Raw genomic sequence first — 16,529 nt, 5'->3', positions numbered from 1 at the left:
ATATCGGGCCAATATTTGTCATCAAAATTGGATTAGGACACCCTTTGTTCATTCCATGGTGTATATTCAAACAGTCGCTTTGACTGGACTGATCATACCTTTAGGATAACAGCCTGCCACACCATTCACATCTCGGCACTCTTCGGTAGGGTCGCAGGAGTTATCAACACACTCCAAGGTATAGTTCCCCACACAACGACATAGTTCAGTGCAGCCCTTTCCAGAAATAATTTCTCCAGGCTGAAACAGACAAATTCAACAGATGTAAAACTCAACTCAGCGCAAGTAGTGGCGTTCACACGTTTTTACAGCCACAAATATTTAGTAAATCTGCCCCAGAGACCTATAAGAAGCTACATGGATAAGTGGTGACTTGTGTTTAAGTCAGGTTGCTTTATCTAAACCACCACAACCAAGCTAATGATTGCCCTGGATGACTGATGTTGAGACTTTACAACTGTACCTAATCAAGTGGCTTACAAGTGTAGCCATTGTAACAATGGAATTATTTTGGATTTATACACTATATGGAACATGCTCATTCCCCTTCATAATTATAAAAGTATGGAATTTTAAAGGAATAGTAAACTTCTCACCTCATAATAGTTATTGTGCTCATCTAGACAGCCACACGTCTCCAGTGGTACACAGCGTCTTCCCTTAAACACAAACCCTGGTTTGCAGAAGCATCCAGTGATACAGGAGCCAGAGCAGTTAGTGGAGGGTTCCTTACATGAGGGAATACAAGATGGACCACACTCAATGAACTCTGCATCCGGTGGACATGGGTCTGTGCAGGCAGAAAGAGATAAGAGGTTGGGAAATCAGACTAAGATTACTGACTTTAATGATGTAGGAATGTTACTGGAATTTATTCTTTCATGGGGGAGTTTTTTTTATAGTAAGTAGAAGTATTTTTTCTATGTAGCCTCTATGACTGAGTCAAAGGGTGGGTGACTTGAAAATTAGTCGTAGTAATAAGACTTTATCATTTTTTAATGTGGTTTTTGTGTATAGTATTAAAAATCAAAATTGTAATGATGGAGTATTGTATAAAAAAGACAGTTTACTTGGTGGCTTGGTTGTTGGTCCAGGTGTTGGTCGAGGAGTGCTTGGCCCTGGTGTTGGGTTAGGAGTGCTTGGTCCAGGTGTTGGTCTTGGTGTACTTGGTCCTGGTGTTGGTCTTGGAGTGCTTGGCCCAGGTGTTGGGTTAGGAGTGCTTGGTCCTGGTGTTGGTCTTGGAGTGCTTGGTCCTGGTGTTGGTCTTGGAGTGCTTGGTCCGGGTGTTGGTCTTGGTGTGCTAGGTCCTGGTGTTGGTTTTGGAGTGCTTGGTCCTGGTGTTGGTCTTGGAGTACTTGGTCCTGGTGTTGGTCTAGGAGTGCTTGGTCCTGGTGTTGGTCTTGGAGTGCTTGGTCCTGGTGTTGGTCTAGGAGTGCTTGGTCCTGGTGTTGGTCTTGGAGTGCTTGGTCCTGGTGTTGGTCTTGGAGTGCTTGGTCCTGGTGTTGGTCTAGGAGTGCTTGGTCCTGGTGTTGGTCTCGGAGTGCTTGGTCCTGGTGTTGGTCTAGGAGTGCTTGGTCCTGGTGTTGGTCTTGGAGTGCTTGGTCCTGGTGTTGGTCTTGGAGTGCTTGGTCCTGGTGTTGGTCTAGGAGTGCTTGGTCCTGGTGTTGGTCTAGGAGTGCTTGGTCCTGGTGTTGGTCTCGGAGTGCTTGGTCCTGGTGTTGGTCTCGGAGTGCTTGGTCCTGGTGTTGGTCTAGGAGTGCTTGGTCCTGGTGTTGGTCTTGGAGTGCTTGGTCCTGGTGTTGGTCTAGGAGTGCTTGGTCCTGGTGTTGGTCTAGGAGTGCTTGGTCCTGGTGTTGGTCTTGGAGTGCTTGGTCCTGGTGTTGGTCTTGGAGTGCTTGGTCCTGGTGTTGGTCTTGGAGTGCTTGGTCCTGGTGTTGGTCTTGGAGTGCTTGGTCCTGGTGTTGGTCTTGGAGTGCTTGGTCCTGGTGTTGGTCTAGGTGTGCTTGGTCCAGGTGTTGGTGCAGATGTTACAGGTGTAGGTAATGGAGTTGGCAGAGCTACAAAAAGAGAAAAGTGAAAAAAAATATGCTAACTGGTATTTCCAATGCTAAAAAGAGTATTTAGTTTTGTTCCTTACCCGTGCAGGCTGTGACACATACAGCATCAACAGCAATATCACTCAGGGAAGTTTCTCCATATGTACCCACAATAACAAACTGTAATACATAAAAGTGTAACAAGTAAGACAACTTTCACACAAAAATTAGAGATGAGCAATATAATCACTATTTGCCATAAAATGTAATGCCTGTTGACATCAGTATTAGTATCACTAATGTGCGGTTGTTCTTAAAGAAGCTTTGTGTTAATAAATATAATTTGGTAATGAGTTACAGTGCTGTCTCGTGGTGGAAATAATATTTTTTGGTTTTCCCACCCTGACCTTTGTAATGCGGGTCGTTTCCTGTCAAAACCAGATGTCCAGGAATATTACCCCCTGTGAGTTGGTGGGATCGACGAGAAACTGCTTGTTAGCCCCCCATTCCGTGTGCTAAAGCAATGTCTGTAAATGTTTTCAGTTGGTAGACAGTGTTCATTATGTATTTCAGTCATTTTATTGTTGTTCACATACTTAACCAGCTTAGCCTGCTTAGGCTAACGCTAACTTGATAACTATGTAAAGCGACCTGCATCATATGTACATACATACAATATAAGAAATGGTATATGTGATGTTTGTTGGACAATATTGAAAGGTTATTTTTTTCTGTATTGTTAGTGTTTTACAGTAAACCTTGTTTGTTGTGGAGTTCTTATAACTGTTTAACTGCTTGGATAATTAGTCTGGACGACTACTGAGGCTGAGACAGCTGTTGTTTGAGACAACATCTTACAAATCAATATGGTACTTTTACTATTACTGAAGTATCCTATTTTGCATTGATGATGTTTATTTGTGGAAAACATCCAGTGGGGCATAATATTAAAAGCAGGTTTATCAGGTTTATTCCATGGTATTGTGACCTAAATTAGGTTGGAGGGGAGGGGCTCTATGTATATGTCTGTGTCGGTCAATTTCGGAAATCGCGTATTTAGCGTTGGACAATATCTGCATATTGGATATCTAAAAAAAAGAAGCGAATATTGAATATCTCTCACATGAATATATAGATGGTAATGACAAAATAAGTCCACTATTTACCTTAATATTCGTGCTTCCCTGGTATCTGACCTCAGCAGGCTTCCAACTCTGACCCTGGTTTCCTCTTACAGTAAAAAGAGCAGGTCCAACAGTTCCTCCTGGTAAACAAAGACAGTTAATACCAATCCAAATCTTGTGTGGCATCCATTGCAAATAAATGAGATGCTTGGCAATTTTACCTGCGGTGATGGTGTGGACACTGAGCTGCATGTTCGCGCTGGTACCATACAAGTAATAATGGAAGGTAAGATCCAAACATCCAGAAGAAGGATTAATTTGAGGACTTCGGATCTGAGCACTTGCTCCAGCGATGTAATCAAGCGAATCCATCAACATGTACATGCCAACTATGTTTGTAAAGGTGAGAACAAACAAAATAATTAATAAACCTAATTAAAATCTGAAAAGCAATCAACAAACTGTGAATAAACCTTAGTCTTATTCTTGTACAAGTATTTTACTCACTCCTCTTAGTGGTAATGTCTACGGTGTCTGATTGGATTTAATGTTATAGTTCACTTTTGGTAACACTATTATTTAATTTTTATACATAAAGGCTGATATTACACAGTTATTATTATGACATTACACCTGTCATTAGCATGAATACGGTGTCATGAAGGCTGTCATTAATTGCCGTTTGTTACCCAAACTTTAACCCTACCCCTAACCCCACTAGATCACTCCACCTAACCCAAAAAATGGCAACATAGCTCCAAAGGTGTCATAATTTAGCAAATGACACTTAATGACAGCCTTCATGACACCGTATCCATGGTAATGACAGATAATGACAGCGTATTGTCAGCCTTATGCATAAAACTTCAAGTAAAGTGTTTTACCTGCTTAAAAATGTTGCATAAAAATCCTCTGGATGCAGAGTTTTTGATTTGGACAATGTTATGCTATAGTTGATGAAATTTTAAAAGCTCACATTATTCACATATCTGAGAACCACATCAGTATTGAAAAAAGGCTTGCTGTCATCAAACTGGAGAAATTTAATGACTTTCTAAACACATGCTTTCACTTTCAGCCCAGACTAGAAGGTTGTTCTGACAAAACAGAATCAGAATCAGTTTTATTGCCGAGTAGAATTTTCATTAGGTTAATAATTTATTTAATTTGATTTATTCTTCTTTTCAAGCAGGGACAAGAAAACAAAAAACATAAGGAACAAAAAACAATTTTGGGGCAGATTCACTAAGATCTGAAATAAAGGATGGTAAACCAGCTGCGTCCTTAAATCATTTGGTGGTACTATTTTCTCACCTGCTGTGAGGAATTCACTGACATTGCAGCACATATAGGTGTGCGTATAAATGTGGTCAAGACCGCCCTATTTAAATGAACATTTTGTTAATTAACATGGACATGTGAGTGCACAGAAGGACAAAATGACATTTGAGGAAGTTTAATTGGAGGCAGGTGGACTTCTCTGTCTGCTGCACAGACATTCATAATGTAGAAAACAATATAAACAAATAAAAATTATGTTTAATAAACTTTAACACCTAATGTTTTATTCCCCCTAAATTAATGTGTCTGTTCCATCAGTTCCTGTAACTTTGCTCTTATCAGTCCATGGAAAGCATCATCCAGCAGGTCTGGGCTCCTGAGTAGGCTGTGTCACGCACACTCTCTGAAGTGAACCTTGTGCCATCGCTGCAAATTATGCAGCTGCTCAGCTGATTCTGGCCTGATTCTCCTTGCCATCAATGTGACACGAGAGTTGAAATGTAGAGAAGAAGACACACAAGCTCACTGGCGTGTCCAAAGCAACAGCATGGAGCTCCAGATGTTTCTCTCCCTCACACGCACGCTTTACTCTGCATTTTCTTTCAGTGGCTGTTAATTTTGACAGCCATTGTCAAGGAGGTGGTGGGTTAATGTGTATACAGCAGCATTTACATCACAGTCTAGAAGAGTCTTAACATTAATACATGAGTCAGTTCCCTTTCAAATTAAAAATACTATCAAAGACATAAGAGGAAGGTATTTAATTCTCCAGGGTACTCTTTTTTTCTGAATTTCTGAATTTGACAAATGTTTGGACCCAATGTGGATGATAGTGATTTTTACAATGATTTTTTTTTTTTTTTACTCTTTCTATTCTTCAGGGATCACACATAATTGGGGAGATTGTAATTGTGCATTCAACCCAGAATTGGATAGATCAAGTGGAGTAGATCAGTCACATGCTAGTTGTAAAGCTACAATTTATAGATTCATGAAAGATTTAACTTTAATAGATATATGGAGGGAAAGAAATCAAAATATTAAAACCTACTCCTGCCACTCAGGCACTCACCAGACTTATTCTAGAATAGATTTCTTTCTCATCTCTACTATATTACAATCCAAAGTTTATGACTGCTCTTATGGTAACATCGTGATCTCAGACCACGCTCCCTGCTGCTTGATACAGTATAAAAAGATGATAAGCTTAAAAGAGACCCTCCACTGTGGCAATTTCAACATAAATGGTCACATTTTGTAAACAAATTTATATTTCCTTTGAAATCAACACCACACAAACAACAGCATCTAAAGTGCTTATCGTTTTCTTCTCTCACAGTCAATAATTCTTTTTATAATTGTGGGTTATAGTTTGTGTTAATCTTATATTGAAGTATTATCATTTTACATTCTAATTGTGTCTTAACTTCTTGATTCTTTTTGGATTTATGAGCTGTATAACTAATTATATGACCTCTAAGGAATGCCTTAAATGCTTCCTATTTTATAGATGCATAAAGTCTTCTGCACCTCAAACAATCATTTTATGAGCACGGATATAAAGCCGGCAAGATCTTAGCATGGCAAATAAAACAATTGGAATCTAAACTACTTATCACATCGATACTATCTGATGGCCAAGATCCACAGGAAGTTAATATGGCCTTTAAATTTTTTTAATGAAGAGCTGTATAAAGCACAAACAACTACACAATCAGAAGAAATAAATGTATTTTTGAATACTTTGGATATACCAAGGATTTCAAAGGACAATGAAAATGATCTAAACTTAGAAATGACCGAAGAAGAAATAGGACAAGCCATTGACAATATGAAGCCAGGGAAAAGAGCAGGACCAGACGGTCTCCCCACTGTTCTATATAAGAAATTTAAAGACAAATTGGTGGGCCCTCTGTTGAAAATGATTACAGAAGTTTTTCAGTCGAACTGTCTCCCTTCTACGATGAATACAGCTCTTTTACCAAAACCAGGTAAACCCATGAATAAATGTGATAATTTTAGACCCATTAGCCGATTGAATTCGGATCAAAAATAATTATTAAAGTGTTGTTCAAGGTGACTACAAAATATTGTACCTCACATAATTGACTGGGATCAGAATGGAATTATAATGGGTCGGCAGGGCTTTCACAATGTAAGGAGATTGTTAAATACAATTCATTATAATAATGTACTTGACACTGATCTATCAATAGATGACTAAAGGCTGGGATACACTGTGTTTTTTTTAATCGTTGTACTCAGCTCCAGGTCAAACTGTGCGACTCAGAGGCAGAGCCCGAATGTGCTCACGATGCATGTTCTCACACTGTACGGTCCAACACTCTGACACGATCTGACTGCTCACACTGTGCGTTCATACACGACACGTCGGGGTCTTGTTTCCGGAAATGCAACGTACAAAATAGAAGAAGAAGAAAAACACTGAAGCGTCACCATTAAAACAGACGAATAAGAAAAACCCGGAAGTGGAGAGACGCTCACAAATCTCAGCAAAAAGAGCTTTAAAAAAGAAAAGACGGTGACGTGATGGACCAGGAACTGGCTGGACAGACGTGGGGAGTACTGATCGTCAATTTTACAGAGGTCCTACAGTGTTCGCGCATGCGCAGTGTGAGCGTTTATGGTAAGCCGGTCCGTGGCACTGCTTCAACTGTGTGATACTCTCACGAGGAGTGACTTACGACCTACGATTGCTGATCGGGAGCTGGACGTGAGGTGTTAATCGCTTCTCGTGACCCCATGTATATTACACCATGCACGACCCACGATTTAGCAGAGACTTTTTCAGGTTCTAGAAAAATTTGGCTGTGGGGCAACCTTTTTGAAATGGTGAAGATACTATACAAGAATCCAACTGCTGAAATTATGACAAATAAAAATATTTCAGAACTAATTAAGATTAGCAGAGGTTGTAGACAGGAATGCTCTCTCTCCCCCTTACTGTTCACATTAGCAATTGAACCATTTGTTATTGCTTTGCGTTCTCACCCTCAGTTTAGTGGGATCTCGGTTGGACCAAAATTTTGCTGTTCGCGGACGATGTAATTTTGTTTTTGACAAATTTAAGCAAGTCAATACCAATCATTTTGGAATTAATACAGTAATTTAATAAGATATCTGGTTACAAAATTGACACAACCAAGTCTTCAATACTGTTGATAAACAAATCACCTCGTGAGGTATCACAATTTAATGTAGTTTCACAGTTTGAGTACCTGGGAATCCAAATTTTGCCAGATCTGAAAGAAATGGTAGTTTTGATCTCATAAAGGAAGATCTAACTCATTTAATTGAAAGATGGATGCTTCTACCAATATCTATGATCGGGAGAGTCAATATATTGAAAATGAATGTGTTACCAAAGCTAAATTTGTTCCAAAACTTTCCCCTGCTGCCTCCTCAAGGCTTTTTTCCCCAAATAAAAAAGCTGGTTATAGCATTCATATAGAATAATTAAAGGGTAGATGTAATTAGTCTATTAGTTACATTAACCTCCATCCTCACTGTACTGTGACCAGACCCGATGTTTGTAAAGTGACTTGAAAATTAGTTTAACTGCATTGTCTTGTTATTTTTCTTTGGTCATTTATTCTAATTCTCATTTTGAACCAGACTTGAGTAAAAGTAAAAAAGTAAAACAAATGTCCCATCAAATAATAAGACAGGGTTTGAATACTGAGTCCGTCCTTAAGACTGCTCTACTGTAAAGTGCCTTGAGATACCATTGGTTATGATTTGGCGCTATACAAATAAAGATTGACTGATGATTGATTGATACATCGAAACAAGTTAAATCTGCTACTTTTGAACACCTGGAGAATTTAGATCATTATGTAAATAAAAAGTTTTTAGAAGAAAAAAAATGCTCAGTTTAACCCAGAGATGTTTTGAGTTTAACATTTCTAAAAACTTCAAAATGTCAACCATAAAACTAAGGGACCTGTGTCTTTTTACGTCATGGCGTCATCTTCAAAGGTCTTAAAAGTAACCAGCTCATTTTCAAAATGCAAGGAGTAGAAAGTACAGATATTTGTTTTAAAAAGTAAGGAGTAAAAGTAAAAAGTAGCCAAAAAAAATAATACTCAATAATATACAGATACCAAAAAAAATTACTTAAATACACTAACAAAGTATTTGTACTTCGTTACTTATCACCTCTGCAGACATGAAACTTGAAGAAAGATTGGATTGTGCATCGATTAAACACTTACATCCAGGTTTGGAGAAGTCATCATCAGGCCCAGTGCCTTCTGTCTCAGTTGATCCTGACCACTGAATGAAGCCATACACATCTGGACTGTCTGTGTGAGTCGTCCAGCTACACAGATCGTCCTGAGTGTCAAAGTCACAGCCAGTGATACAGGCTGAGGACCAAACAGCAACGGATTAGAAATAGTAGTTAGTGTGTGTCTGTGTGTGTGTATTTTTACTCACATGGACATGCTCCCTGGCTGATAACAATGTTATCCAGAGCTGTGTCACAGGATGAAGAAAAGCCTCTCTGTGCCTCAAACACAATCTGCAAATGAGAAAATACATCATTACAATAAACACTTTTTGTTTTTCCATAGCTATGATAGGTAATGAGGGTCTGAGCAGCACAATGACATTAATTGTTGAGAAAAGGTTTTCAACTAAATGTTACTAAAGTAAGCAGAGTATTTGGGTTTTCAATTTGAGATGAATCATTTCTAAAGAGGAATACACATTTGCAGACTTTGAGATGAATGCCACAAGATGTATAATGTAATTTTTGAATAAAAAAAAAGGAAAGTAAGGTTTTGGATCAGGAATCTATAGGATAACCTGGAAATTTAGGTGAAACTTTAGAATGAGTGTGATACAAATGTGTGTGTGTAGCCTTTGTGAGTAGTGAAGATGTTAAGCTGTTGCTAAATGCTTTTGGTCATCAGAGGAGAAAGGATGGCTACTAAATGATGGCTAATATAGAACTTTTTCTTTTGAATAGAACCATTCCTCAGGTTGAAATGTTGTTTTACAGAACAAAAAGTGCTTTTTATTTTATTAGATTAAAAGTTTGATTGTGTTAGTATTCTCTTGGTACCAGGCCTCCCTTACAATTAGTATTGCACGTACATGTCTAAGAAAAGTAAACTTTATCAACTTCACTGTAATCACCATCATATGGACAGCTGGGAACCCTGACATAACAAGTGATAAACTTAATATTTGAGTTCTAGAGAAACTTGAATTTACATATAGTTTCATTTTAGTCATCTCAATTCTTTGAGTTAACTTGTTTAGTCCATTTCATCTAAATAGACACATTTAATAAACAAAACTGAAACTGTTGTCGGTATGTCTAAACTTCACAATAAACATCTCTTCATCAAAAGTAGCTGCTAAACTGGAAAACATTATTTCTGATTGATTTTAGACATTTGGAGCAATTTAATGTTGTTTTATCTTTAATGAAAATGTAAAGTAATGTATTTGTTGCTTCAGTCATCCTGTATTTATGTTCAGTGAACTCAACATAGCACACAATCAAATACTGTATATAAGAACCTTAGATGACATTATTTGTGAGAGCACCTGTTTGGAAAGTGAGCAAACCACCTCCATATCTGCATGTAAATATGATAGTCAGGTTTATTGCTCAGGGCGTAGCTGCTGAACATGTTATCAACACGTCTGTCTCAACCTCAGCATTCACTCACCTCCAAGTTTGTTTCACAGTTTTATAACCTGCTTGCTGATAATAAAAACTGATAAGGAGTACTGTAAAATCATTTTATGTACATCAAAGAAGAGCAAGTACAAGTGTTTTTCAGCAACATTATTAGTTTTTTCACTCAATTCCTCAAACCAAATCCCAGCTCTGAGAGTAACTTCAGGAGATTGAGTTTCTTAAACCCTCAGAATTTTAAAGGAAACATTTTGTCCAAAGGCGTCACTAGGAGGGGAGGCTTAGCCACACACATTCACCCTTATCAATGACATAGGAATCATTTTTCGGTTTTTGAGTTGATGAGGAACGTTTTTATAGGAAATATGTTTTGGTTTGTCCCTTGTAAAATTATCTCATTGACCCAAAAATATTCATTGATTCAGAAAAAAAGAAAAATATTTTCCTACAAAAATGTATCTCATTTCAGAAAAACCAAAAAAAATATTTCCTATAAAAACAGTAAAACAGGGCAAAATTTGTTTTATTTACTTATTTTTATCTCATCACTTCAGAAAAAAACGAAACTTTTTTTTTTTTCTGTGAATGCAATAAGCCTCCATACCCTATCATAGCACATGCTTTAAGCCTCACTGTTCTTTTCTTAGATGGTAAATTGTGCAGTGATGTGGTAACACTTACAGTCATGGGATCAGTGCTGGGTTTGGACACAGTGATTGATGCCTTTAACCAGGATGGACTCTGGATGCCAGTCTTCTTCCAAACCTCCAGCTCTTCTCCGCCCGTCTTTGAAAGAACTCTCAACACATTCGTGTTGTCAGAGCCATACATGAAATAGTGAAACTGGACACAAATTTGAGAGGCTGATGTGGACAGGGTGGTGCTCAGCAGACGAATCTTTTGTCCATTAGACATATTGTCACATTCTTGATAGATATAGAAGCCCTCTGTAAGAGACGGGACAGAAGAAGTGTTGGTAGTGTTTTTAATAACCAAATTGAGGAAGATGGCTATATGTATAATGAATTAAGTTTCCGTCATATAGATACTGACTTCCATCGGGGTAGTCCCCACTGGGACCAGTACCCGGCGTCGGAGTTGGACCTTGTTGTCGAATCCAATCATTGTTATCTGTCGTGTCTTGTGTAAAGTTGCAGAATGGCTCGCTGTCCTTGTTAAAATCACAGGAGGTGAGCACTCCTGTTGACATGTGCACAACATAATATTTAAGAAAACATGACACATCATCTTTAATGTACAAACAGCAAAATAATATGACAAATGTGTGTTTCAATTTTATTTTCCACACACACACACACACACATTAGTAGAATGATAAAGGAATCAGAGACGGATTAAATAAGCCCAGAATTACAACAAATACATTTGTATTGTAATAGTTACATCTGTAAATATGTTTACGCCTAGCACTAAACTTTACATTTCTATTAATTAGTTCATCAATTCATCTGAGACATTCATTAACATCTGCATTCAGATCAGCAGAAAAATTCAAAAATGGGAACATGATGGAATGTGTAACTATTTAAAAACACTCGTGCACTAACACTATTGGTACTTTAATGTAACATTTCTGAAATTTGTACAGAAGAAGGTTAAGGTCACTGAAAAAAAAGTACTATTATAGAACACTTTTTGTGAATCATATGGTTATGGTCTTTTTTGTCTGTGTTTAGTCTTCATTTATTTTCATATATTAACAAATAATAATAAAAAAAGGTTTAGACCAAAAAATTTCAAAAAAGACAAAAAAGATAACCATACGATTTAAAGTTTGTTGTTGTTCTTCCGGTTGCTGTTTTTTTTCTCAGTGGCCCTAATCTTCTTCCATAAATTTGACTTTGAAAAAAAAACGGAATCGACAACAAGGCAGAAATGAGTTTATGATCCTATAGTTAAATGATTACAGGCAATGTGCCATATAAGAAGGACAGAGTGCTATAGGTGTAGTGAATCACGTGCTGAGGCTGTCCCAGCTTTGTGTGACACAAAGTACACCACTCTTACCTTCGTCACGCTGAACTTTCCACTGGCTACAAAAAAACAAAAACAAAAGGGAACAGAACAAAGGTTAACTATTGCATCCAAAGCATTTCCAAAGAAGAAACTTAAGATGATCAAGAAAAACAGACTCAACCTAACAATGGATTAACACAGGTGTAAAACACAAAATAGGGGTGGGACACGATAGATGATAATGGGCTCACTCACAATATAATAATATTTTGAAAGGCGAGAAAATAAATTATAGTTGGATAAAAAGTCATGTTTTTATTAAACTTTAACACTGGTCGTTCTGTCATACTTACTCATGGTATAAACCTTTCAACTCAATAGGAATATAAATAGAATAAAATAAACAATAACATAAATTAGACCAATTTTAAGTGAAAAAGTGCCACTCTGCAAATAGAATGCAAAAACAATCTGTGACAGCCATAAAGACAATATTAAAAAAGAGAAAAGAAAAACAATTTTTCTAAAACGTCAAACTGGAACAGTCTACACAGCGCCCCGCCCCACCTCACAATATCACAATACCACTCTTACCATCGGAGATAGACCTTCTTACATTTTAATATTACAATATATTGTTGCATAATATACGGTACCTTTATTGATGAACACAAGATGAATATTACCGCCGCCAAGGAGGTTATATTTTCACCGACGTTTATTTATTTATTTATTTGTTTTACTGTTAGCAGGATTACGGTTAAAGTACTTAAAGATAGACCTTTACATAGAAGAGTCTATGACGTATTGGAGGGGATCCTGATCAATATACTGATTCTGGATGTGTTTCCAACATTGAAAAGTCCCAATCTATCATCATTGGCAAAATGTCAAATATTGTGAAATGTGTTATTATTGTGCATTTCAACGCAATTTCTTTTTAAAAAAGAGGGAGAGGGGGAAACATTTATACATTTGGACCTACTGTATGATTATTAATGGCGATAGAAATGTCTTCCAAGCCTTTAAAGTTTGAATGATCATGGTAGCATAATATCTGACAAAGAAGATATTTGGTGCTGGGCTTGGTTTACACTCTGAGTACTGTTGTTTAAATATACGACCAAATAAGCATTTCCTATGTCCAGTCAGAACCTTTTTTATTTACATAGCACATTCTGCAAACAAGAGGTAAAAAAGTGCTACACAGACTAAATTAACAATCAAACAGAGATTAAGATCAAAAAGAGAGGAAAAAATCATAATAGATAAAAGTTCATAGTTTGGGAATAAGGGAGTTTCAAAAAGAGGTTAAAATTTGATAGATTTTGATTTAGTTTTATTAAAAAGGCTCAACTACAAACAGTAACATCTTTGAATAAATTTTAAAATAACGAATAATGAAGTTTATCACTGAAAAAAAAAGAAATTGTATAAACATATATATTTGGGCTGATGGTTCAGATGAAGTTTTAAATGGAGTAAATAGTGCCACTGTCCGGTTTCTGTTCACCATGTAAGGAAACAACTTCAATCATACCGTGTGAACATGGACAATTTGACTAAGAACAAACTAATGTTCCATTTTTAACTATTCTACCATTAACAATAAAATAAATGACATTAGGTTTTCAAATTCAGGGGCACCCCATGGATTGGGGTCACTTCCTTGGGCAGATCTAACCTTTGAAAAGACTATTGGTCCTCCATATTCAGTTTATCTTTCACACATTGCTCATTTGGGTAACTCTTTTTGATCACTATACGGGAACAGCTACTGCTGATCAAGTTTATAGGATACACTGAATTTATATAAATCTTTCCAATATGGGATGAAGAAACTTACTTTATTTGAATAAAATATTTCCCCTTCAACTTTGAAATCAGCTACTTATTGTGTTGGTAAATCTGATATTAGAATATTTGTTTGACCTTATCTGTGTTATTAACTATTCATTGATGAAAACAAGACTAAATGCAAACAAAGATAGGATGAAAACTGAATAAAATGCACAATAATAATAATAATAATAATAATAATAATAAATAGAACCAGTAAGAAGTAATCTCTGTATTGTAACTTAAGACAGAAGCAAAAAAGTTCAACTGAATTCAAAAATGTGTCCAACTAATTTTTTTTAATTTATTTGACAATTTGGTGAAATAAGACTTTCATCAGAAGACATATATGAAAGAGCCCTGTTTTGTGTACCATATTTGTACACTATGAAATACAGTAACCAGTTTTTAAGTCTGCTGCTCACCTTAGCTCTGCCTTTGCCTCCTTGTAGCAGCACATCCACAGAAGCAAAATCATGAACTTTATTCTCTCCATAACTAAGACTTAGTTATCCTTAGACTGGGGTTGGGGAAACCTGAGCTTTTATACAGGACAAGGATGGGTGTGAGGGCGTTAGGGGTCCTAGATGCTGAATTGCTGCGATACTTGGTGTTGTAATGTGTGTAAATAAGTAACTGTGTGATAGGAACAGGGTGTGTCTTCATTGGGTGTGAGCTCACAGGTGTGTATGAGTGGTTGTTGACCCCTCTGCTGTTCATGGCTTGGGTGGAGATGCCCATCAAATACTGTACAAATGAGAACTGTAAGCAATAATAAAGCTTGTGTAATACATCAAACAGTTTGATTACATGACACATTCATTCAGCATACACACTATAATAACATTTGGACAAAGAGCTTTATATATTTATATGTATATATATATATTAACTCTTTTTTCTCCAAGCTCGGGTCCTCTACCAGAGGCCTGGGAGCTTGAGGGTTCTGCGCAGTATCTTTGCTGTTCCTAGAACTGCACTTTTCTGGACCGAGACGTCTGATGTATTTCCTGGGATCTGCTGTAGCCACTCTTCCAGTTTGGGGGTCACTGCCCCAAGTGCCCCGACGACCGCGGGCACTACTGATGCCTTCACCCTCCAGCTATTCTCTGAGCCCTGGTATTTTTCTAGTTTCTCATGTTTTTTTTCCTGATGTTGCAGTCACTCGGTATTGCTATGTCAACCATAATGGCTTTCCTCTGCTCTTTGTCCACCACCACAATGTCCGGTTGGTTCGCCATTACCATTCTGTTTGTCTGAAGTACCACAGGATCTTAGCTCGGCCATTTTCTACCACCTTTGGAGGTGTTTCCCACTTTGACCTTGGGGTTTCCATCCCACACTCTGCACAGATGTTTCTGTACACTATGCCAGACACTTGGTTATGGTGCTCCATGTAAGCTTTCCCTGCCAGCATCTTACACCCTGCAGTTATGTGCTGGATTGTCTCAGGGGCCTCTTTGCACAGTCTACACCTGGGGTCTTGTCTGGTGTGATAGATCTTGGCCTCTATTGCTCTGGTGCTCAAGGCCTGCAGCCATGATGAGTTATGGATCGGATCTTGGATGTGTATATATATATATATATATTAATTTCATTTTATTTATTTAGTAATTTGAGCTGCATATTACAAACTTGTTTTACATAATAACAAAACTAAAACAATTTTGCTCAAAAGGAGCAGGAAAGAGTTCAAAGAACTTATAATGACCTTGCCCTCTCGTGCTTCTAAATCATCCCAAGGCAAACTTTCAGCGTAGACTCGTGCAAACAACACATGCATGAGTCTATGCTTGTACATTTTCAACAATTGTTTATAGTCGTACAATCAAAGAAAAAGAAAAGCACAATTTAAAGTCATACAAATAACAAAGCACATATACTTTTCGTTTATGGTCGTACAGAGTGTTCAAATAAGGATTTATCATTTATAGTTATGCAAAAATAAAAACAGTATTCTCCAGCATATTTCCTAAAGATAATGTCTTTATACATTCTTTTAAAGTGTCCTACTTTTTGGCTGCTATTAGTCTCTTTATCCAAGTTATTCCTACTTGAGAGATACACATACTTTTAAGGGTGGTGTGAACGCAATGTTTTCTCATTTCTCTTATATTATTATTTCCTTCTCTACTTTTAAACATTATATATACATTATATATAAAACATTGCTGTCAATCTGGAACATGAACACATATCTCTTTTCATTATAATTTACATGTTTTTGTTGGTGGGCATTTAATGTCTTGATCTAGTACAGTAAACTCAGCACATTGACATCAACCTGTACATAGCAACCAGATTACCTTTATTTTCCATTTGCACTTTAACCTCTGATCTGTCATCCAGCAATGACACACACACTGCTGAGTGTTATCGGAGAAATAAGGGCTATCCCTGTGATTACTGCTCAGAAAATATCTTTAGTGGGTGTGTTGGCCCATAACGCGTAGACAACACTGGGAATATATTTATTGCGAAGAGAGTTTGTGCATTGTTCATATTATAAATGATTTATTGACGACTTCCTGGTGGAGAGCTGTACTTGGGACAAAATTCCAGGAAAAGAAAGAAAAGCTGGAGGGACTTTTTTTGGTT

The 16,529-nt window shown here is 37.2% G+C and overlaps 1 protein-coding gene across 2 annotated transcripts in view; it reads right to left on the bottom strand.

Annotated features, from left to right (window-relative positions):
- Nucleotides 1-14,531, bottom strand: part of zanl (zonadhesin, like) — a 75,119-nt gene extending 60,588 nt beyond the window's left edge. The window contains exons 1-12 of one of the 2 annotated variants that reach the window (XM_028475034.1): nt 14,357-14,531; nt 12,144-12,169; nt 11,169-11,315; nt 10,797-11,062; nt 8,900-8,984; nt 8,677-8,829; nt 3,382-3,549; nt 3,203-3,300; nt 2,138-2,216; nt 1,071-2,057; nt 597-790; nt 99-240 (exon numbers count right to left, since the gene is read on the bottom strand). In XM_028475034.1, the coding sequence (XP_028330835.1) occupies nt 99-240; nt 597-790; nt 1,071-2,057; nt 2,138-2,216; nt 3,203-3,300; nt 3,382-3,549; nt 8,677-8,829; nt 8,900-8,984; nt 10,797-11,062; nt 11,169-11,315; nt 12,144-12,169; nt 14,357-14,427 (2,416 nt within the window). In that variant the 5' untranslated portion in view covers nt 14,428-14,531. The remainder of the gene's footprint in view (nt 1-98; nt 241-596; nt 791-1,070; nt 2,058-2,137; nt 2,217-3,202; nt 3,301-3,381; nt 3,550-8,676; nt 8,830-8,899; nt 8,985-10,796; nt 11,063-11,168; nt 11,316-12,143; nt 12,170-14,356) is intronic. The other variant, XM_028475035.1, reaches the window with a different exon arrangement.
- Between the last annotated feature and the right edge of the window lie 1,998 nt (nt 14,532-16,529).

Source organism: Gouania willdenowi, chromosome 18, assembly GCF_900634775.1.
Source record: "Gouania willdenowi chromosome 18, fGouWil2.1, whole genome shotgun sequence".
NCBI classification, from domain to species: domain Eukaryota; kingdom Metazoa; phylum Chordata; class Actinopteri; order Blenniiformes; family Gobiesocidae; genus Gouania; species Gouania willdenowi.
Note: the sequence above shows the minus strand (reverse complement) of the source record. Positions and strands in the feature narration are given on the sequence as shown.